We start from the raw sequence: 22,156 nt of genomic DNA on the forward strand, positions 1-22,156 counted from the left end.
CAAACTCCGTACAGACGGCGCCCGTAGTCAGGATCGAACCTGAGTCTCCGGCGCTGCATTCGCTGTAAAGCAGCAACTGATAGGCGTGCAGCGTAGGTTCACTAGGTTAATTCCCGGAATGGCGGGACTGTCGTATGTTGAAAGGCTGGAGCAATTAGGCTTGTATACACTGGAATTTAGAAGGATGAGGGGGGATCTTATTGAAACATATAAGATAATTAGGGGATTGGACACATTAGAGGCAGGAAACATGTTCCCAATGTTGGGGGAGTCCAGAACAAGGGGCCACACAGTTTAAGAATAAGGGGTCGGCCATTTAGAACGGAGATGAGGAAGAACTTTTTCAGTCAGAGAGGGGTGAAGGTGTGGAATTCTCTGCCTCAGAAGGCAGTGGAGGCCAGTTCGTTGGATGCTTTCAAGAGAGAGCTGGATAGAGCTCTTAAGGATAGCGGAGTGAGGGGGTATGGGGAGAAGGCAGGAACGGGGTACTGATTGAGAGTGATCAGCCATGATCGCATTGAATGGCGGTGCTGGCTCGAAGGGCTGAATGGCCTCCTCCTGCACCTATTGTCTATTGTCTATAACTCTACCGCTGCCGCCCTTATAGTGTGTTAATGTGCGGGGATCGCTGGTCGGCGCGGACCCGGTGGGCCGAAAGGGCTTGTTTCCGCACTGTGTCTCCAAACTAAACTAAATTAAACTAAACACGCCAACTTCCTCAGAAAGTACAGAATCCTTCATCATCGATAGCAACAAGCTTAGAATTATGGAACTGAATCCTGAATGACATGAGTTTAATAATACCGACTAGCCGGTTTAATACGCACAGATGCCCCAAACTTCTCTAAATACCGCAACGGTCTCCCTCACGAGTTTCGAACCCATGTCCCCGCTGGGAGAGGGGACATAGAAACAGAAAAGTGGTGCAGGATTAGACCATCCGACCCTTGGAGCCAGCACCGCCATTCAATGTGATCGCGGCTGATCGTCCACAATCAGTACCCCGTTCCTCCCTTCTCCCCACACCCCTCGATTCCGTTAGCCCGAAGAGCGAAATCTAACTCTCTCTTGAAAACATCCAGTGAATCGGCCTCCACTGCCCTCTGTGGCAGAGAATCCCACAGATTCGCTACTCTCTGGGTGAAAAAGGTTTTTCCTCATCTCAGTCCAAAATGGCCGACCCCTTTATAAGCGAGTTCGGTCTTACAACTGAGCACGCCCAGGTCATGTAAGAAAATAACTGCAGATGCTGGTACAAATCGAAGGTATTTATTTCACAAAATGCTGGAGTAACTCAGCAGGTCAGGCAGCATCTCAGGAGAGAAGGAATGGGTGACGTTTCGGGTCGAGACCCTTCTTCAGACTGAGGTCTTCATGCCCAGCTCGTGGGTCATTCAGGATAAACATTCTTGTCAGCTGAGCTAATGTGTGTGAACAGACCTACGTTTCATCCGTACTTTCCAGTTTTGCTTCTTCGAGGTAAGAAAATACTGCTTTCAAAACTGTTAACTAGACAATAGGTGCAGGAGGAGGCCATTTGGCCCTTCGAGCCAGCACCGCCATTCAATGTGATAGACAATAGACAATAGACAATAGGTGCAGGAGGAGGCCATTCGGCCCTTCGAGCCAGCACCGCCATTCAATGTGATCATGGCTGATCATTCTCAATCAGTACCCCGTTCCTGCCTTCTCCCCATACCCCCTGACTCTGCTATCCTTAAGAGCTCTATCTAGCTCTCTCTTGAATGCATTCAGAGAATTGGCCTCCACTGCCTTCTGAGGCAGAGAATTCCACAGATTCACAACTCTCTGACTGAAAAAATTCTTCCTCATCTCAGTTCTAAATGGCCTACCCCTTATTCTTAAACTGTGTGGCCCCTTGTTCTGGACTCCCCCAGCATTGGGAACATGTTTCCTGCCTCTAACGTGTCCAACCCCTTAATAATCTTATACTTTTCGATAAGATCCCCTCTCATCCTTCTAAATTCCAGCGTATACAAGCCTAGTCGCTCCAGTCTTTCAACATACGACAGTCCCGCCATTCCGGGAATTAACCTAGTAAACCTATGCTGTACGCCCTCAATAGCAAGAATATCCTTCCTCAAATTTGGAAACCAAAACTGTACACGGTACTCCAGGTGCGGTCTCACTAGGGCCCTGTACAACTGCAGAAGGACCTCTTTGCTCCTATACTCAACTCCTTCCTCTAGTTGTATATCCTTAACTAGGTGTATTTCCGGTTCACTTGTACAAAACCACGATGGTTTTGATGGTTTCATTGGCTTTCCCTTGATTGCTTGCTGGCTCGCTTCTGTGAGTGAGCGAGATCGAGATGATTGATAACAACCATTTTTTATTGATTTTGTTTTGGGGATGGGGATGGGGGTGGGGGTGAATGAAATGAAACGTATGATTTCTATAACTATCAATAGATAATATGTAAAGTATTTGTGGGTTTTTCACCTCTTACTATACTAGTCCACTTCAGTTCCGCGGATTGATGATATTTTCACTGTCTGCGCATTATTATGTAATTTGAGGAAGGATATTCTTGCTATTGAGGGCGTGCAGCGTAGGTTTACCAGGTTAATTCCCGGAATGGCGGAACTGTCATATGTTGAAAGACTGGAGCGACTGGGCTTGTATACACTGGAATTTAGAAGGATGAGAGGGGATCTTATTGAAACAATAAGATTATTAAGGGATTGGACACATTAGAGGCAGGAAACATGTTCCCAATGTTGGGGGAGTCAAGAACCAGGGGCCACACACAGTCTTAGAATAAAGGGGAGGCCATTTAAAACTGAGGTGAGAAGGAACTTTTTCACCCAGAGAGTTGTGAATTTGTGGGATTCTCTGCCACAGAGGGCAGTGGAGGCCAAATCACTGGATGGATTTAAGAGAGAGTTAGATAGAGCTCCAGGGGCTAGTGGAATCAAGGGATATGGGGAGAAGGCAGGCATGGGTTATTGATTGTGGACGATCAGCCATGATCACAATGAATGGCGGTGCGTACAGGCTCGAAGGGCCGAATGGCCTCCTCCTGCACCTATTTTCTATGTTTCTATGTAGAGGGATATGGGCCACACTCAGGCAGGTGGGACTAGTGTAGATTGGGCATGTTCGTCGGCATGGGCAAGTTGGGCTGAAGGGCCTGTCTCAATATCAATCAATCAATCAATATATCTTTATTGTCATTGTACAAGTACAACGAGATTATGCCATTTCCACATCGATGCTATAAATTAAATAAAGCACGTCGAAAACAAAAGGAGGAAAGACTTTTTTAGTCAGAGAGTTGTAAATCTGTGGACTTCTCTGCCTCAGAAGGCAGTGGAAGCCAATTCTCTGGATGCTTTCAAGAGAGAGCTAGATAGAGCTCTTAAAGATAGCGGAGTCAGGGGGTATGGGGAGAAGGCAGGAACGGGGTACTGATTGTGAATGATCAGCCATTGAATGGCGGTGCTGGCTCGAAGGGCCGAATGGCCTACTCCTGCACCTATTGTCTATTGTCTGTTGTCTGTTTACTGCCTCCATTGGTGTGTAAATGAGATGTTGTTGCACCTGCAAGCCATTTTGATCAGAGGTTCAACTTAATGTTCAACCAGATTTGATATGGACTGAAATCCAGAACTCAATCAGTAAATGTGCACAAATTCAGACAACTCTTAATTTCTTTCATTCAAATTAATCATTGTTTCAGTGTACATTGGCCATTAAGTTACATGCACGTGGACAGTCCGCCTTAACCAACCTGATCTCCCGGTGGCTGAGCACTTCAACTCCCCCTCCCACTCCCAGTCTGACCTTTCTGTCATGGGCCTACTCCAGTGCCATAGTGAGGCCCACCGCAAATTGGAGGAACAGCACCTCATATTTCGCCTGGGCAGCTTGCAGCCCAGCGGTATGAACATTGACTTCTCCAACTTTAGATAGTTCCTCTGTCCCTCTCTTTCCCCCCCCCCCCCTTCCCAGTTCTCCCTCTATCTTCCTGTCTCCGACTACATCCTATCTTTGTCCCGCAACCCCCTGACATCAGTCTGAAGAAGGGTCTCGACCCGAAACGTCACCCATTCCTTCTCTCCAGAGATGCTGCCTGACCCGCTGAGTTACTCCAGCATTTTGTGTCTATCTTCGATTTTAACCAGTATTTTAACCCGCTGTAGGCCCGGACACTGTAGGCCCGGACACTGTAGGCCCGGACACTGTAGGCCCGGACACTGTAGGCCCGGGCACTGTAGGCCCAGAGACTGTAGGCCCGGACACTGTAGGTCTGGACACTGTAGGCCCGGGGGCCACTGTAGGCCCGGACAGTGTAGGCCCGGAGGCCTGAGCGCCGCCTAACGGAGGTTGCATAGCAACCCGCCTCCCGGCCCGTGCGGCCGCCATTGGTGGGGCGGGAGCACGTGGCCGCTGGCTGGGTGAGGTCACGTGGGGCGCGGGGCGGTGATGTCACCTTTTGTCCCTTATTTGGGAGTGGGAAAGTTGGCAACCCCTAGATGCAAGGGTTACTTGAAGTTGGAGAACTCAATATTCATCAATATTCAATAGTCACGTCTGCAGAAGTTGGTGAGAGTCCTAGAACACAGAACATAAAACAGAACTGTCCAAAAGTTCCTTAAACGCCACTATCGTATCTCCCACCCCCTGGCAGTGCGTTCCAGGCCCCCACCACCCTCTGTGTGAAAAAAACCTGCCCCACACATCTCCTTTAAACTTTGCCCTAAAACTATGCCCTCTAGTCTTTGACTCTCTCGTCCCGATCCTTTCCTCTGGCTTCACACATTTTCGTGAACTTCTATGAGGTCTGGCGTTCCAGACAAAACAATCCAAGTTTGGACAACCTCTCCTTAGTCAAGAGTCAAGAATGCATAAAATCATGAGAGGAATAGATCGGGTAGAGTCTCTTGCCCAGAGTAGGGGAATCGAGGACCAGAGGACATGGGTTCAAGGTGAAGGGGGAGAAAAGATTTAATAGGAATCTGAAGGGGTAACTTTTCCACACAGAGGGTGGTGGGTGTGTGGAACGAGCTGTCGGAGGAGGTAGTTGAGGTTGGGACTATCCCAACGTTTAAGAAACAGTTAGACAGGGACAAGTTTGAGGGGATATGGACCAAGCGCAAGCAGGTGGGACTAGTGTAGATGGGGCATGTTGGCCGGTGTGGGCAGATGGGACTAGTGTAGATGGGGCATGTTGGCCAGTGTGGGCGGGTGGGACTAGTGTAGATGGGGCATGTTGGCCGGTGTGGGCAGATGGGACTAGTGTAGATGGGGCATGTTGGCCGGTGTGGGCGGGTGGGACTAGTGTAGATGGGGCATGTTGGCCGGTGTGGGCAGGTGGGACTAGTGTAGATGGGGCATGTTGGCCGGTGTGGGCAGGTGGGACTAGTGTAGATGGGGCATGTTGGCCGGTGTGGGCAGGTGGGACTAATGTAGCTGGGGCATGTTGGCCGGTGTGGGCAGGTGGGACTAATGTAGATGGGGCATGTTGGCCGGTGTGGGCGGGTGGGACTAGTGTAGATGGGACATGTTGGCCGGTGTGGGCGGGTGGGACTAATGTAGATGGGACATGTTGGCCGGTGTGGGCGGGTGGGACTAATGTAGCTGGGGCATGTTAGCCGGTGTGGGCGGGTGGGACTAGTGTAGATGGGGCATGTTAGCCGGTGTGGGCAAGTTGGGTTGAATGGCCTGTTTCCACGCTGTATCACTCTATGACTATAAGAATGTTTTATTCTCATACTAGACCAAGTGGACCCGTTGGGCCTAAACCACTCCTGCATTGGTGTAGCACCCTCTCCTCCCCATTCCCCTCCCCCATTCCCCTCCCCCCTTTCCCTCCCCCCTCCCTCCCGGGGGCAACCCGCGGTTGCCATAGCAACCCGCCTCCTGGCCCGGGCAGCCGCCATTGGTGGAGCGGGTGTGGGGGGGAGAGTCCGGTCCCGACCCGGTGCGGGGAGAGGCGGGGGGGACGGGAGAGCCGAGGGCAGGCCCAGCGCCAGGCCCAGGCCCGGGCCTCGGCCTCCACCTCCACCAACGCCACTGTTGTCGCCTTTCCCCTTGGCCCACCTCAGGCTCGCGGTTGCCTGGTCACGACCAGGCCCAGGCCCAGGCTCCGGCTGCTTCTCCCGGCACCGGGCCTGGATCTCCCACCCCCAACAGACAGGCGACCGAGCCCCCAACTGCGCAGGCGCGGACGCGTTTGTTCTGCTCACGTGCGGATGCGGCGGCCATCTTACATAAGTACCAGATCAACGGATTGTGGACGATCAGCCATGATCACAATGAATGGCGGTGCTGGCTCGAAGGGCCGAATGGCCTCCTGCATCTATTTTCTATGTTTCTATGTTTCTATGTATGGTAACTCAAATTTTACTGTACCTTAATTGGTACATGGGACAATAAATTGATTGTGAAATATTGAAATCCTGAAATCTTGAAAAGACAATAGACAACAGGTGCAGGAGTAGGACATTCGGCCCTTCGAGCCTGTACGCACCGCCATTCAATGTGATCATGGCTGATCATTCTCAATCAGTACCCCGTTCCTGCCTTCTCCCCGTACCCCCTGACTCCGCTATCCTTAACAGCTCTATCTAGCTCACTCTTGAATGCGTAAAAGCAGTGGCCCGTACGGGGATCGAACCCGTGACCTTGGCGTTATTAGCACCACGCTACGCTAATAACGTGGTGCTAATAATTAGCACCATGCTCTAACCAGCTGAGCTAACCGGCCCCTGTGACTCCACTGCTGTTGTGCTGATGCAATTTCATTGTCCATTCTGGGACGTCTATATACTAAAGCTCTTGTTTGTTCGTTTGTTTGTTCCTGAACTACAGCCAAAACGGTACACGAGAGCACGACAATTTTAGGCCCAACTTACTCACCGTCGTCCCATAGTCCCACGGAAGAGGTTTCATTGAAATCGGTGTTATATTTTTAAAGTTATTCACATTTTAAAGTTTAAAATACCGTGCAAGCGTAGTTGGGGCTCCGTTGATCTGGTACTTATGTTAGATGGCCGCCACATCCGTATGTGCACAGAACAAACGCGTCCGCGTTTGTGTGTGTGTGTGCGTATGTGCGTGTCCGTGTGCGTGTGCGTGTGTGTGTATGTGTGTATGTGTGTGTGTGTGCGTGTGTGTGTCCGTGTGCGTGTGCGTGTGTGTGTATGTGTGTGTGTGTCCGTGTGTGTCCCCGTGTGTGTGCCTGTGTGTGTGTGTCTGTGTGTGTTCCCGTGTGTGTGTATGTGTGTGTGTGTCCGTGTGTGTCCCCGTGTGTGTGCCTGTGTGTGTGCCTGTGTGTGTTCCCGTGTGTGCGTGTGTGTGTGTGCGTGCGTGTGTGTGTGTGTGTTCCCGTGTGTGTGTGTGTGTGTGTGCGTGCGTGCGTGCATGCGTGTGTGTGTATGCTTGTGTGTGTGTGTGTCCTGCACGTCTTTGGAGTGTGGGAGGAAAAAAACTAAGATCTCGAGATCGAAGACCACAAACTCCGTACAGACAGCGCCCGTAGTCGGGCTCGAGTCTCGGTCTCTTGCGCTGTAAGGCGGCAACTCTACCGCTGCGCCACCGTGCCGCCCAAAAGCCAGTGGCCCGTACGGGGATCGAACCCGTGACCTTGGCGTTATTAGCACCACGCTCTAACCAGCTGAGCTAACCGGCCCCTGTGGCTCCACTGCTGTTGTGCTGATGCAAGTGAGAGTTTCTTTGTCCATTCTGGGACGTCTATATAGTAAAACTCTTGTTTGTTTGTTTGTTTGTTCCTGACCTACAGCCAAAACGGTGCACGATAGCACGACAATTTTAGGCCCACCTTACTCGCCGTCGTCCGGTAGTCCCATGGAAGAGGTTTCATTGAAATCGGTGTTATATGTTTAAAGTTATTCACATTTTAAAGTTTAAAAAAACGTGCTTGTGTAGTTGGGGCTCCGTTGATCTGGTACTTATGTAAGATGGCCGCCACATCTGCACAGAACAAACGCGTCCGCGCCTGCGCAGTTGGGGGCCGTTGAGCAGGGCTCGGTCGCCTGTCTCTTGAGGGCGGGAGAGCCAGGCCTGGTGCCGGGGGAAGCAGCCGGAGCCTGGGCCTGGGCCTAGTCGTGACCGGGCAACTGCGAGCCTGAGGTGGGCCAAGGGGAAAGGCGGCCCTCTAAGTTCTCCAACTTCAAGTAACCCTTGCATTTAGCGGTTGCCAACTTCCTCACTCCCAAATAAGGGACAAAAGGTGACGTCACCGCCCCGCGCCCCACGTGACCTCACCCAGCCAGCGGCCATGTGCTCCCGCCCCACCAATGGCGGCCGCCCGGGCCGGGAGGCGGGTTGCTACGCAACCTCCGTTAGGCGGCGCCAGGGCCTCCGGGGCTACACTGTCTGGGCCTACAGCGGCCCCCGGGGCCTACAGTGTCCAGACCTACAATGTCCGGACCTACAATGTCCGGGCCTACAGTGTCCGGGCCTACAGTGTCCGGGCCTACACTGTCCGGGCCAACAGTGTCCGGGCCTACAGTGTCCGGGTCTACAGTTTCCGGGCCTACAGTGTCCAGACCTACAGTGTCCAGACTTACAGTGTCCGGGCCTACAGCGGCCCCCGGGGCCTACAGTGTCCGGACCTACATTGTCCGGGCCTACAGTGTCCGGGCCTACAGTGTCCGGGCCTACAGTGTCCGGGCCTACAGTGTCCGGGCCTACAGTGTCCGGGCCTACAGTGTCCGGGCCTACAGTGTCCGGGCCTACAGTGTCCGGGCCTACAGTGTCCGGGCCTACAGTGTCCGGGCCTACAGTGTCCGGGCCTACAGTGTCCGGGCCTACAGTGTCCGGGCCTACAGTGCCCCCCCGGGCCTAATACGGGACAAGGCCTGTCCTGTATGGAATAAACCAATTTACCCCGATAAGCGGGATGTCCCAGCTAATACGGGACAGTTGGCAACCCTACTTGCATCCCCTCTCTCTCCGTCCCTCCCCCACCCTAGTCGTTCTACTAGTTTCACTGTCGTCCTGGTGACTCATTGTCTATGACCTGGCCCACAGCTCACAAGGCCCTGTTTCCTTTATCATCGTTACTTTAACCCATATCTTTCATTCATTTATTCACAAAATGCTGGAGTAACTCAGCAGGTCAGGCAGCATCTCGGGAGAGAAGGAATGGGTGACGTTTCGGGTCGAGACCCTTCTTCATTCACTTGTTCTATATCTCTCTACAATCACCGTCTACATCTCCCTGGCTCTCAGTCTGAAGAAGGGTCTCGACCCGAAACGTCACCCATTCCTTCTCTCCAGAGACGCTGCCTGACCCGCTGAGTTACTCCAGCACTTTGTGTCTATTTTTGGTTTAAACCAGCATCTGCAGTTCCTGCCCACACATCCTGTCTGCAGATGTCTGCACTGTTGGTAAAGCCCAATCGAGTTGCATCATAACTTAGTTTTGAAACAGCTCAGCTCAAAACCGCAAGAAATCGCGGAGGGTTGTAGACATAAGCCAATGTTATTTTAGTCTAGTTTAGAGATACAGCGTGGAAACAGGCCCTTGGGCCCACCGAGTCCGCACCGCCCAGCGATCACCGTACACTAACACTGACCCACACACATAGGGTTGCCAACTGTCCTGTATTAGCCAGGACATCTAGTATTTTGGGCTAAATTGGTTTGTCCCGTACGGGACCGCCCTTGTCCCGTATCAGGCCTGGGGACCACTGTAGGCCCGGGCACTGTAGGCCCGGACACTGTAGGCCCAGACACTGTAGGCCCGGGCACTGTAGACCCGGACACTGTAGGCCCAGACACTGTAGACCCGGACACTGTAGGCCCAGACACTGCAGGCCCGTAGTGCGCTGTAGGCCCGGACACTGTAGGCCTGGACACTGTAGACCCGGACACTGTAGGCCCGGACACTGTAGACCCGGACACTGTAGGCCCAGACACTGCAGGCCCGGACACTGTAGACCCGGACACTGTAGGCCCGGACACTGTAGACCCGGACACTGTAGGCCCAGACACTGCAGGCCCGGACACTGTAGGCCCGGACACTGTAGACCCGGACACTGTAGGCCCGGACACTGTAGGCCCGGACACTGTAGGCCCGGACACTGTAGGCCCGGACACTGTAGGCCCGGACACTGTAGGCCCGGACACTGTAGACCCGGACACTGTAGGCCCGGACGCTGCAGGCCCGTAGTGCGCTGTAGGCCCGGACACTGTAGGCCTGGACACTGTAGACCCGGACACTGTAGGCCCCGACACTGTAGGCCCGGACGCTGCAGGCCCGTAGTGCGCTGTAGGCCCGGACACTGTAGGCCTGGACACTGTAGACCCGGACACTGTAGGCCCGGGGGGGCGCTGTAGGCCCGGACAGTGTAGGCTCGGACACTGTAGGCCCGGACACTGTAGACCCGGATACTGTAGGCCCGGACACTGTAGGCCCGGGGGGCGCTGTAGGCCCGGACAGTGTAGGCTCGGACTCTGTAGGCCCGGACACTGCCTTCTCCCCATACCCCATGATTGGGATTTATTATCTTCCATCACAGTAAGGAATGTGGAATCCGCTGTGGTAGATGTTCATGTTCAATTTTAATTCATGTGGCTGTGTGTCTTGTTGCTTTCCACTCAGAATGGGGAGAAGGCAGGAACGGGGTACTGATTGAGAATGATCAGGGGCCGAATGGCCTCCTCCTGCACCCATTGTCTATTGTCTATTGTCTACGGTAACTCAAACTTCACTGTACCTTAATTGGCACATGTCACGACAAAATTGAATCTTGAATCTTAGAAACATAGAAAATAGGTGCAGGAGGAGGCCATTCGGCCCTTCGAGCCTGTCCGCACTGCCATTCATTGTGATCACGGCTGATCGTCCACATTCAGTAACCCGTGCCTGCCTTCTCCCCATACCCCTTGATTCCACTAGCCCCTAGAGCTCTATCTAACTCTCTCTTAAATCCATCCAGTGAATCGCCCTCCACTGCCCTCTGTGACAGAGAATCCCACAAATTCACAACTCTGGGTGAAAAAGTTGCTTCTCACCTCAGTTTTAAATGGCCTCCCCTTTATTCTTAGACTGTGTGTGTGGCCCCTGGTTCTGGACTCCCCCAACATCGGGAACATTTTTCCTGCATCTAGCTTGTCCAGTCCTTTTATAATTTTATACGTCTCTATAAGATCCCCTCTCATCCTTCTAAACTCCAGTGAATACAAGCCCAGTCTTTCCAATCTTTCCGCATACGACAGTCCCGCCATCCCAGGGATCAATATCATATCATATCATATCATATCATATCATATATATACAGCCGGAAACAGGCCTTTTCGGCCCTCCATGTCCGTGCCGCCCAGTGATCCCCGTACATTAACACTATCCTACACCCACTAGGGACAATTTTTACATTTACCCAGCCAATTAACCTACATACCTGTACGTCTTTGGAGTGTGGGAGGAAACCGAAGATCTCGGAGAAAACCCACGCAGGTCACGGGGAGAACGTACAAACTCCTTACAGTGCAGCACCCGTAGTCAGGATCGAATCTCGTGAACCTACGCTGCACTGCCTCAATTACAAGGATGTCCTTCCTCAAATTAGGAGACCAAAATTGTACACAATACTCCAGATGTGGTCTCACCAGGGCCCCTGTACAACTGCAGAAGGGCCTCTTTACTCCTATACTCAAATCCTCTTGTTATGAAGGCCAACATGCCATTAGCTTTCTTCACTGCCTGCTGTACCTGCACGCCAACTTTCAGTGACTGGTGTACAAGGACACCCAGGTCTCGCTGCACTTCCCCCTTACCTAACCTGACACCATTGAGATAATAAGAAAGGACGGACAGACTGTTCTGGACTCGCCCGACATTGAGAACATTTTTCCTGCATCTGGCTTGTCCAGTCATAGAAACATAGAAACATAGAAAATAGGTGCAGGAGTAGGCCATTCGGCCCTTCGAGCCTGTACGCACCGCCATTCAATATGATCATGGCTGATCATCCAACTCAGTATCCCGTACCTGCCTTCTCTCCATACCCCCTGATCCCTTTAGCCACAAGGGCCACATCTAACTCCCTCTTAAATATAGCCAATGAACTGGCCTCAACTACCTTCTGTGGCAGAGAATTCCACAGATTCACCACTCTCTGTGTGAAAAAAAACGTTCTCATCTCGGTCCCCCTTATCCTTAAACTGTGACCCCTTGTCCTGGACTTCCCCAACATCGGGAACAATCTTCCTGCATCTACCCTGTCCAACCCCTCAAGAATTTTGTAAGTTTCTATAAGATCCCCCCTCAATCTTCTAAATTCCAGCGAGTACAAGCCGAGTCTATCCAGTCTTTCTTCATATGAAAGTCCTGCCGTCCCAGGGATCAATCTGGTGAACCTTCTCTGTACTCCCTCTATGGCAAGAATGTCAGTCCTTTTATAATTTTATACGTCTCTATAAGATCCCCCTCTCATCCTTCTAAACTCCAGTGAATACAAGCCCAGCCTTTCCAATCTCTCCTCATACGACAGAATCTCGAATCTTCTCTGAACACTTGCCCTAGTGCTGGGGGTTGCCGAGTTTGGCCAACGTCCAACTAATGGGGTGCTCTGCTTCCTTCTGCCTTCCTCTTCCTCAGAGACCGAAAAAGGGATCTGATATCCTCCAACGAAAAAAACCACACCCCCCCCCACTACCCCCGCCCCTCCCCACCCCCCGAAACCCAAGTCCACAAGTTGGTGGAGAGTTGGCGAGACCTGGGATCGGCCACTCTGTCTCCCCGGTGAAGATAGTGCGGTTCGGAGGCGTGTAAAAGGGAGCTTCGAAAGGTGAGTGCTCGTCACTGGCTTTGTGGGAACCGGGCAGGTACTCGATGGAGTCCCGGAAGTTGGAGGGTGGAAACATTCCGAAACGTGAGCGGCCTGGATAGAGTGGACGTGCGGAGAGGATGTTTCCACTAGTGGGAGAGTCTGGGACCAGAGGGCACAGCCTCAGAATTAAAGGACGTTCCTTTAGGAAGGAGATGAGGGGGAAATTTCATTAGTCAGAGGGCGGTGAATCTGTGGGGGATTCTTTGCCACAGACGGCTGTGGAGGCCACAAGTCAGTGGATATTTTAAAGGCAGAGATAGATAGACAATAGGTGCAGGAGGAGGCCATTCGGCCCTTCGAGCCTGTACGCACCGCCATTCAATGTGATCATGGCTGATCATTCTCAATCAGTACCCCGTTCCTGCCTTCTCCCCATATCCCCTGACTCCGCTATCCTTAAGAGCTCTATCTAGCTCTCTCTTGAATGCATTCAGAGAATTGGCCTCCACTGCCTTCTGAGGCAGAGAATTCCACAGATTCACAACTCTATGACTGAAAAGGTTTTTCCTCATCTCCGTTCTAAATCATATCATCATATCATATATATACAGCTGGAAACAGGCCTTTTCGGCCCTCCAAGTCCGTGCCGCCCAGCGATCCCCATACATTAACACTATCCTACACCCACTAGGGACAATTTTTACATTTACCCAGCCAATTAACCTACATGGCCTACCCCTTATTCTTAAACTGTGTGGCCCCTGGTTCTGGACTCCCCCAACATTGGGAACATGTTTCCTACCTCTAACGTGTCCAACCCCTTAATAATCTTATACGTTTTGATAAGATCTCCTCTCATCCTTCTAAATTCCAGTGTATACAAGCCTAGTCGCTCCAGTCTTTCAACATATGACAGTCCCGCCATTCCGGGAATTAACCTGGTAAACCTACGCTGCACGCCCTCAATAGCAAAGATAGAGTCTAAAGAAGGGCCTCGACCCGAAACGTCGCCCATTCCTTCTCTCCCGAGATGCTGCCTGACCCGCTGAGTTACTCCAGCATTTTGTGAATGAATACCTTGGAAGCTCATTACGTTTGTTGTTTACCAGAATTTTCTGAAAGTGGATTTACTTTCGTGATGACTGCTGCTGGGGTTATTATCTATGCTTAATGCACTTAATGGTGGGGTGGGGACGACATTGAAACGTGCCGAACAGTGAGCGGCCTGGATAGAGTGGATGTGGAGAGGATGTTTCCACTAGTGGGAGAGTCTAGGACCAGAGGGCACAGCCTCAGGATTAAAGGACGTTCCTTTAGGAAGGAGATGAGGAGGAATTTCTTTAGTCAGAGGGCGGTGAATCTGTGGGATTCTTTGCCACAGACGGCTGTGGAGGCCACAAGTCAGTGGGTATATTTATGGCAGAGATAGATAGATTCTTATTCACAAAGTGCTGGAGTAACTCAGCAGGTCAGGCAGCATCTCGGGAGAGAAGGAATGGGTGACGTTTCGGGTCGAGACCCGTCTTCAGACCCGAAACGTCACCCATTCCTTCTCTCCTGAGATGCTGCCTGACCTGCTGAGTTACTCCAGCACTTTGTGAATAAATACCTTCGATTTGTACCAGCATCTGCAGTTATTTTCTTATACTAGATAGATTGTTGATCAGTGCGGGTGTCAGGGGTTGTGGGGAGAAGGCAGGAGAATGGGGTTGGGCCGAGATTGAATGGCGGAGTAGACTCGATGGGCCGAATGGCCTAAGTCTGCTCCTATCACTTATGACCTTATGAATCTCTTTAGCGCAAGAGGACGAGGGGTGATCTTATTGAGTTGTAGAGAAAAAGTCACGAGAGGGATAGATCAGCCTCGATGGGCCGAATGGCCTAATTTTGATCCAAGCACGAATGACTGTGTGTTTACCATCTGGGGAAGAGATTAAGTAGAATGTTGCTGAACGAACAGGGGTCTCATTGTTAATGTGCAGGAAGGAATTACATACACTGGAATTTAGAAGGATGAGAGGGGATCTTATCGAAACTTATACGATTATTAAGGGGTTGGACACGTTAGAGGCAGGAAACATGTTCCCAATGTTGGGGGAGTCCAGAACCAGGGGCCACACACAGTTTAAGAATAAGGGGTCGGCCATTTAGAACGGAGATGAGGAAAAACCTTTTTCAGTCAGAGAGTTGTGAATCTGTGGGATTCTCTGCCTCGGAAGGCAGTGGAGGCCAATTCTCTGAATGCACTCAAGAGAGAGCTAGATAGAGCTCTTAAGGATAGCGGAGTCAGGGGGTATGGGGAGAAGGCAGGAACGGGGTACTGATTGAGAATGATCAGCCATGATCACATTGAATGGCGGTGCGTACAGGCTCGAAGGGCCGAATGGCCAACTCCTGCACCTATTGTCAATTGTCTATTGTCTATTTTTCCTGCATCTAGCTTGTCCAGTCCTTTTATAATTTTATATGGATCTTATAGAAACATACAAAATTATAAAAGGACTGGACAAGTTAGAGGCAGGAAAAACGTTCCCAATGTTGGGGGAGTCCAGAACCAGGGGCCACGCACACAGTCTTAGAATAAAGGAGAGGGCATTTACAAACTGAGGTGAGAAGGAACTTTTTCACCCAGAGAGTTGTGAATGTGTGGGATTCTCTGCCGCAGAGGGCAGTGGAGGACAAATCACTGGATGGGTTTAAGAGAGAGTTAGATAGAGCTCTAGGGGCTAGTGGAATCAAGGGATATGGGGAGAAGGCAGGCACGGGTTACTGATTGTGGACGGTCAGCCATGATCACAATGAATGGCGGTGCTGGCTCGAAGGGCCGAATGGCCTCCTCCTGTATCTATTTTCTATGTTTCTATGTTTCTATGTATGGTAACTCAAATTTTACTGTACCTTAATTGGTACATGGGACAATAAATTGATTGTGAAATATTGAAATACTGAAATCTTGAATAGACAATAGGTGCAGGAAGAGGCCATTCGGCCCTTCTAGCCAGCACTGCCATTCAATGTGATCATGGCTGATCATCCTCAATCAGTACCCCGTTCCTGCCTTCTCCCCATACCCCCTGACTCCGCTATCCTTAAGAGCTCTATCTTGAATGCATTCAGAGAATTGGCCTCCACTGCCTTCTGAGGCAGAGAATCCCACAGATTCACAACTCTCTGACTGAAAAAGTTTCTCCTCATCTCCGTTCTAAATGGCCGACCCCTTATTCTTAAATTGTGTGGCCCCTGGTTCTGGACTCCCCCAACATTGGGAACATGATTGTGTAAGAAAATAACTGCAGATGCTGGTACAAATCGAAGGTATTTATTGACAAAATGCTGGGGTAACTCAGCAGGTCAGGCAGCATCTCGGGAGAGAAGGAATGGGTGACGTTTCGGGTCGAGACCCTTCTTCAGACTGCCTCTTCCTGCCTCTAGCGTGTCCAACCCCTTAATAATCTTATACGTTTCGATAAGATCCCCTCTCATCCTTCTAAATTCCAGTGTATACAAGCCTAGTCGCTCCAGCCTTTCAATGTACGACAGTCCCGCCATCTTGAACCTAGTCTTGAATGTTCTTCGCCACTAGGAGGCCCTGATGTGGAGACCGGGCCTGATCTTGCCCCTGCTGCTTTGGCCTCTGGCCTCCGTGATCCAGGGCTACAGCTTCCGGAACTGCGTGGAGACCCACGGGCGGGGCGGAAGCTTCCAGTGCGTCCACCGCTTCCTGACCCGTGTGTCGGGCGCCGTCTCCGATCTGCCTGTCCGCGCCCTGCACCTGAACGTGTCGTACAACCGGATCCGGAGCCTAGGCCCCGGGGCCTTCTGCCGCCTGCCTCGCCTGCAGACCCTGAGGCTGGACTGCAACCGGATCCAGGAGATCGGGCCTGGTGCTTTTGACAACCTGACCAGCCTGCAGACTCTGAACCTGTCCTACAACCGCATCTCCCGGCTCGGGCCTTCGGACTTCCTGGGCCTTGCTAGCCTGGTCCGCCTTCTGCTCCACCATAACCAGGTGGCCTCCCTGGATCCCGGCTCGCTAGGCCCGCTGAGGAACCTCCAGTATCTTCTCCTCAACTCCAACCAGCTGTCCAACTTCTCCCAGCTGGCAGGCTCTGTCTCCGAGCTAGGCCGCCTGGGCCTCCTGGAGCTGAGCCACAACCGTCTGGGGTCGCTCGGCCGATCGCCCTCCCTCCCCCCCTCCCTCCGCTACCTCTACCTGGCCAACAACTCCCTGGCCTCCCTGGACGCCAGGCCAGGCCTGCTGGGCCGAGTGGCCTCGCTGGACTTGTCCCACAACCAGCTGGCCGACGCGGCGGACTTCTCCCGGCCCGACCTGCGGAGCGTGCAGCGGCTGGCGGTCGGAGGGAACCCGCTCAACGTCTCGGCCTTCCTCCGGAGCGCCCGGCTGGACCTGCGGGCGGTCGACTACTCGGGGCTGGGCCTCCGCGGCCGGCAGGCCTTGTCCGACCTGTGCTCGCACCTGGGCCGCGGGACGGTGCCACGGCTGTGGCTCCGGGGCAACCAGATCGCCCGCCTGGAGCCGGGCTACCTCGCCGGCTGCCCGCCCATCCTGGAGTGGGACCTGTCGAGCAACCATCTTACCTCCGTGGGCTGCCTGGAGTTCGACGGCAGGCGGGCCAGCCAATCCTTCACGGTGGAGCACAACAGGATCAAGTCCCTCCAGTCCTGCTCCAGGGCGGCCATCTTCCCAAACCTGACCCTCCTCTCGTACCGGTACAACCGCATCTTCACCATTGAGGCCCAGGCCTTTGCCCACGCCCCGGGCCTACGCAGCCTGATGCTGAACATCAACAACGTGGCGGTGGTCAAGAAGGGGGCCTTCTCCGGGCTGCCCTCTCTGCGCCTGCTGCGCCTGGATAACAACCTGATCACCGATGTCTACTTTGACACCTTTGGCGGCCTGCCGTCGCTGCGGCAGCTCAACCTGCGTGACAACCGAATCTCGGTCATCTTCGGCGGGGTCTTCTCCGGCCTGACCGAACTGGACATCCTCGACCTGGGCGGCAACAAGATCCACCGGCTGAGCGCCGCGTCCTTCCGCGGCCTGGCCCGGCTCTCCAAGCTCTACCTGGACCGCAACTCCATCGGCCGCCTCGATGGCGGGGTCTTCGGCCCCCTGCCCGGGCTGGGGGTCCTGGACCTGGCGCGGAACTGGATCCGCTACGACAGCACCGTGGTGGCGGCCTCGCCCTTCCGCCGCCTGGGGAGGCTGCGCCACCTCAAGCTGCAGGCCCAGCAGCCGTACGGCATCAACATCGTGCCCCCAGGCTTCTTCGACGGCCTGCTGGGCCTGGAGACCCTGTACATTGGCGGCAACAAGATGTCTCTGGCCAGTGACGTCTTCAAGGACCTGGCCAACCTGACCGGGCTGTCCATGTCGGACGCCTGCAACGGCATCCACTCCTTAGGCCCCGGGGTGTTCCGGAACCTCCAGAACCTGGCGTGGCTGGACCTGGAGAACACGGGCCTACGCTCCATGTCGCTGGACATGGTGGGCAACCTGACCCGACTCCGGGTACTGATGTTGGGCAAGAACGCCATCCAGGAGGTCAACCGGACCATCCTGCAGCACCTGCCGGCCCTGGGCTACCTGGACGTGCGCAAGAACCCCTTCACCTGCACCTGCCGCAACACCTGGTTCTTCAACTGGTCGCTGGGCAACCCCCGAGCTCAGGTGGCCTACTTCTACAACCACACCTGCGCCGGGCGGCCGGGGGACTACCTGTATCGCTTCGACGCCCGGGTCTGCTACCAGGACCTGGGCAAGCTGGTGTTCCAGGCCACCTTCCCGCTAATCCTGGCCCTCACCCTATGCCCCATCGCCTACGTCCACGCCTACTGGCACCTCAAGTACGGCTTCTACATCCTCCGGTCCTGGCTGAGCGACCTGAGAGAGAGGGAGGACCAGGCCCGGGCCTACAAGTTCGACGCCTTCGTATCCTACACCTCCGGGGACGAGGGGTGGGTGCTGGCCGAGCTGGTGCCTGCGCTGGAGGCCGACGGTGGTCCCGGCTCCCTCCGGCTCTGCCTGCACCACCGGGACTTCCAGCCGGGCCGCTACATCGTGGACAACATCGTGGACAGCATCTACCAGAGCCGCAAGACCATCTGCGTGGTGAGCCGGGGCTACCTGGCCAGCGAGTGGTGCTCCATGGAGCTGCAGATGGCCAGCTACCGGCTCTTCCACGAGCTGAAGGACGTCCTGGTGCTGGTCTTCCTGGAGCACATCCCCGAGGCCGAGCTGTCGGCCTACCACAGGATGAGGAAGGTGGTGAAGAAGAAGACCTACCTGCGTTGGCCGGCCGACTCCGAGGCCCAAAGCCTCTTCTGGGCCAAAGTCCGGGGAGCAGTTAAAGGCTCCAGCGCCCCCCAGGAGACCGGCCCTTCCCTAGGGCTTTAGGGGAGCCAAAGGGACTCTGGGCGGTCACAGTAGAGTTGGACAATAGACAATAAGAGGCCATTTGGCCCTAACTATACAACATCAGACAACATCTCTGGAGAAAAGGGGCCGAGTGGCCTCCTCGTGCTCCTATCTTAGACGATAGACAATAGGTGCAGGAGGAGGCCTTCCTATACAACATCAGACAACATCTCTGGGGAAAAGGGGCCGAGTGGCCTCCTCCTGCTCCTATCTCAGACAACTCCAAAGACGTACAGGTATGTAGGTTAATTGGCTGGGTAAATGTAAAAATTGTCCCTAGTGGGTGTAGGATAGTGTTAATGTGCGGGAAACGCTGGGCGGCACGGACTTGGAGGGCCGAAAAGGCCTGTTTCCGGCTGTATATATATGATATGATATAATAATAGACAATAGGTGCAGGAGGAGGCCATTTGGCCCTTTGAACCAGCACCGCCATTCAATGTGATCATGGCTGATCATTCTCAATCAGTACCCCGTTCCTGCCTTCTCCCCATACCCCCTGACTCCACTATCCTTAAGAGCTCTATCTAGCTCTCTCTTGAATGCATTCAGAGAATCGGCCTCCACTGCCTTCTGAGGCAGAGAATTCCACACATTTACAACTCTCTGACTGAAAAAGGTTTTTCCTCATCTCCGTTCTAAATAGAAACATAGAAACATAGAAAATAGGTGCAGGAGTAGGCCATTCGGCCCCTCGAGCCTGTACGCACCGCCATTCAATATGATCATGGCTGATCATCCAACTCAGTATCCCGTACCTGCCTTCTCTCCATACCCCCTGATCCCTTTAGCCACAAGGGCCACATCTAACTCCCTCTTAAATATAGCCAATGAACTGGCCTCAACTACCTACAAACCTGCAAACCTGCTCGTCTTTGGAGGCCGACCCCTTATTCTTAAACTGTGTGGCCCCTGGTTCTGGACTCCCCCAACATTGGGAACATGTGTCCAACCCCTTAATAATCTTATATGTTTCGATAAGATCCTTCTAAATTCCAGTTGCTGCCTTACAGCGAACGCAGCGCCGGAGACCCGGGTTCCATCCCGACTACGGGCGCCGTCTGTACGGAGTTTGCACGTTCTCCCCGTGACCTGCGTGGGTTTTCTCCGAGAACTTCGGTTTCCTCCCACACTCCAAAGACGAGCAGGTTTGTAGGTTAATTGGCTGGGAAAATGTAAAAATTGTCTTCCCACACGTCACAGGAGACAGACTAGTGACTGACATCTACTATAAACCCACTGACTCACACAGCTATCTGGACTACACTTCTTCCCACCCGGTCTCCTGCACAAAGTCTATCCCCTACTCCCAATTCCTCCGTCTACGCGGCATCTGCGCCCGGGATGAGATGTTTCACACCAGGGCGTCAGAGATGTCCTCGTTCTTCAGGAAACGGGGCTTCCCCTCCTCCATTATAGATGAGGCTCTCACTAGGGTCTCTTCTACATCCCGCAGCTCCGCTCTTGCTCCCCCTCCCCCCACTCGCAATAAGGACAGAATCCCCCTCGTTCTCCCCTTCCACCCCACCAGCCAGCGGATCCAACACATCATCCGCCAACATTTCCGTCACCTACAACGGGACCCCACCACTGGCCACGTCTTCCCATCCCCTCCCCTCTCTGCGTTCCGCAGAGACCGTTCCCTCCGCAACTCCCTGGTCCACTCGTCTCTTCCTACCCAAACCACCCCAACCCCGGGCACTTTCCCCTGCAACCGCACGAGATGCAACACCTGTCCCTTTACCTCCCCCCTCAACTCCATCCAAGGACCCAAACAGTCTCTCCAGGTGAGACAGAGGTTCACCTGCACCTCCTCCAACCTCATCTATTGCATCCGCTGCTCTAGATGTCGACTTCTCTACAGCGGCATAAAACCAAACGCAGGCTCGGCGATCGTTTCGCTCAACACCTGCGCTCAGTCCGCCTCAACCAACCTGATCTCCCGGTGGCTGAGCACTTCAACTCCCCCTCCCACTCCCAGTCTGACCTTTCTGTCATGGGCCTCCTCCATTGCCATAGTGAGGCCCACCGCAAATTGGAGGAACAACACCTCATATTTCGCCTGGGCAGCTTGCAGCCCAGCGGTATGAACATCGACTTCTCCAACTTCAGATAGTTCCTCTGTCCCTCTCTTCCCCTCCTCCTTCCCAGATCTCCCTCTATCTTCCTGTCTCCACCTATATCCTTCCTTTGTCCCGCCCCCCTGACATCAGTCTGAAGAAGGGTCTCGACCCGAAACGTCACCCATTCCTTCTCTCCAGAGATGCTGCCTGACCCGCTGAGTTACTCCAGCATTTTGTGAAATAAATACCTTCGATTTGTACCAGCATCTGCAGTTATTTTCTTACTCTCCCTATTGTGTGGGGTCGACCTGGTGTACGGTTGATTGCCAAGTTAGTGGGCCGAAGGGCCTTTTCCCACACTGTATCTCTCGACTAAATGCCCACCGTGCACACACCGGCCAACACGCCCCATCTACACTAGTCCCACCTGCCCACACCGGCCAACACGCCCCATCTACACTAGTCCCACCTGCCCACACCGGCCAACATGCCCCATCTACACTAGTCCCACCTGCCCACACCGGACAACACGCCCCATCTACACTAGTCCCACCTGCCCACGCCGGCCAACACGCCCCATCTACACTAGTCCCACCTGCCCACACCGGCCAACACGCCCCATCTACACTAGTCCCACCTGCCCACACCGGCCAACATGCCCCATCTACACTAGTCCCACCTGCCCACACCGGACAACACGCCCCATCTACACTAGTCCCACCTGCCCACACCGGCCAACATGCCCCATCTACACTAGTCCCACCCGCCCACACCGGCCAACATGCCCCATCTACACTAGTCCCACCCGCCCACACCGACCAACATGCCCCATCTACACTAGTCCCACCTGCCCACACCGGCCAACATGCCCCATCTACACTAGTCCC

General features: G+C 53.6%; 1 protein-coding gene and 2 non-coding genes across 3 annotated transcripts; 1 reads left to right on the top strand and 2 right to left on the bottom strand.

Moving 5' to 3' along the window:
- Window positions 1–6,622: 6,622 nt before the first annotated feature.
- On the bottom strand, window positions 6,623–6,733 carry trnai-aau (transfer RNA isoleucine (anticodon AAU)). The gene is made up of 2 exons: window positions 6,696–6,733; window positions 6,623–6,658 (listed from the first exon to the last, which is right to left on the bottom strand). It is a non-coding gene; the product is annotated as a tRNA-Ile (tRNA).
- An 850-nt stretch (window positions 6,734–7,583) lies between these two features.
- trnai-aau (transfer RNA isoleucine (anticodon AAU)) lies at window positions 7,584–7,657 on the bottom strand. Its single transcript has one exon. It is a non-coding gene; the product is annotated as a tRNA-Ile (tRNA).
- An 8,702-nt stretch (window positions 7,658–16,359) lies between these two features.
- Window positions 16,360–19,185, top strand: LOC144612335 (uncharacterized). Its single transcript, XM_078431910.1, has one exon. It carries the CDS (start codon window positions 16,360–16,362, stop codon window positions 19,183–19,185), a length of 2,826 nt encoding a protein of 941 aa, XP_078288036.1.
- The last annotated feature ends 2,971 nt before the right edge of the window (window positions 19,186–22,156 follow it).

The sequence above is a fragment of the Rhinoraja longicauda genome, chromosome 44 (genome assembly GCF_053455715.1).
Source record: "Rhinoraja longicauda isolate Sanriku21f chromosome 44, sRhiLon1.1, whole genome shotgun sequence".
Classification (NCBI taxonomy): Eukaryota; Metazoa; Chordata; class Chondrichthyes; order Rajiformes; family Arhynchobatidae; genus Rhinoraja; species Rhinoraja longicauda.

What these genes read in the sequence shown, in the direction of transcription:
- LOC144612335 (XM_078431910.1), top strand. Translation starts at nt 16,360, where the DNA reads ATGTGGAGACCGGGCCTGATCTTGCCCCTGCTGCTTTGGCCTCTGGCC.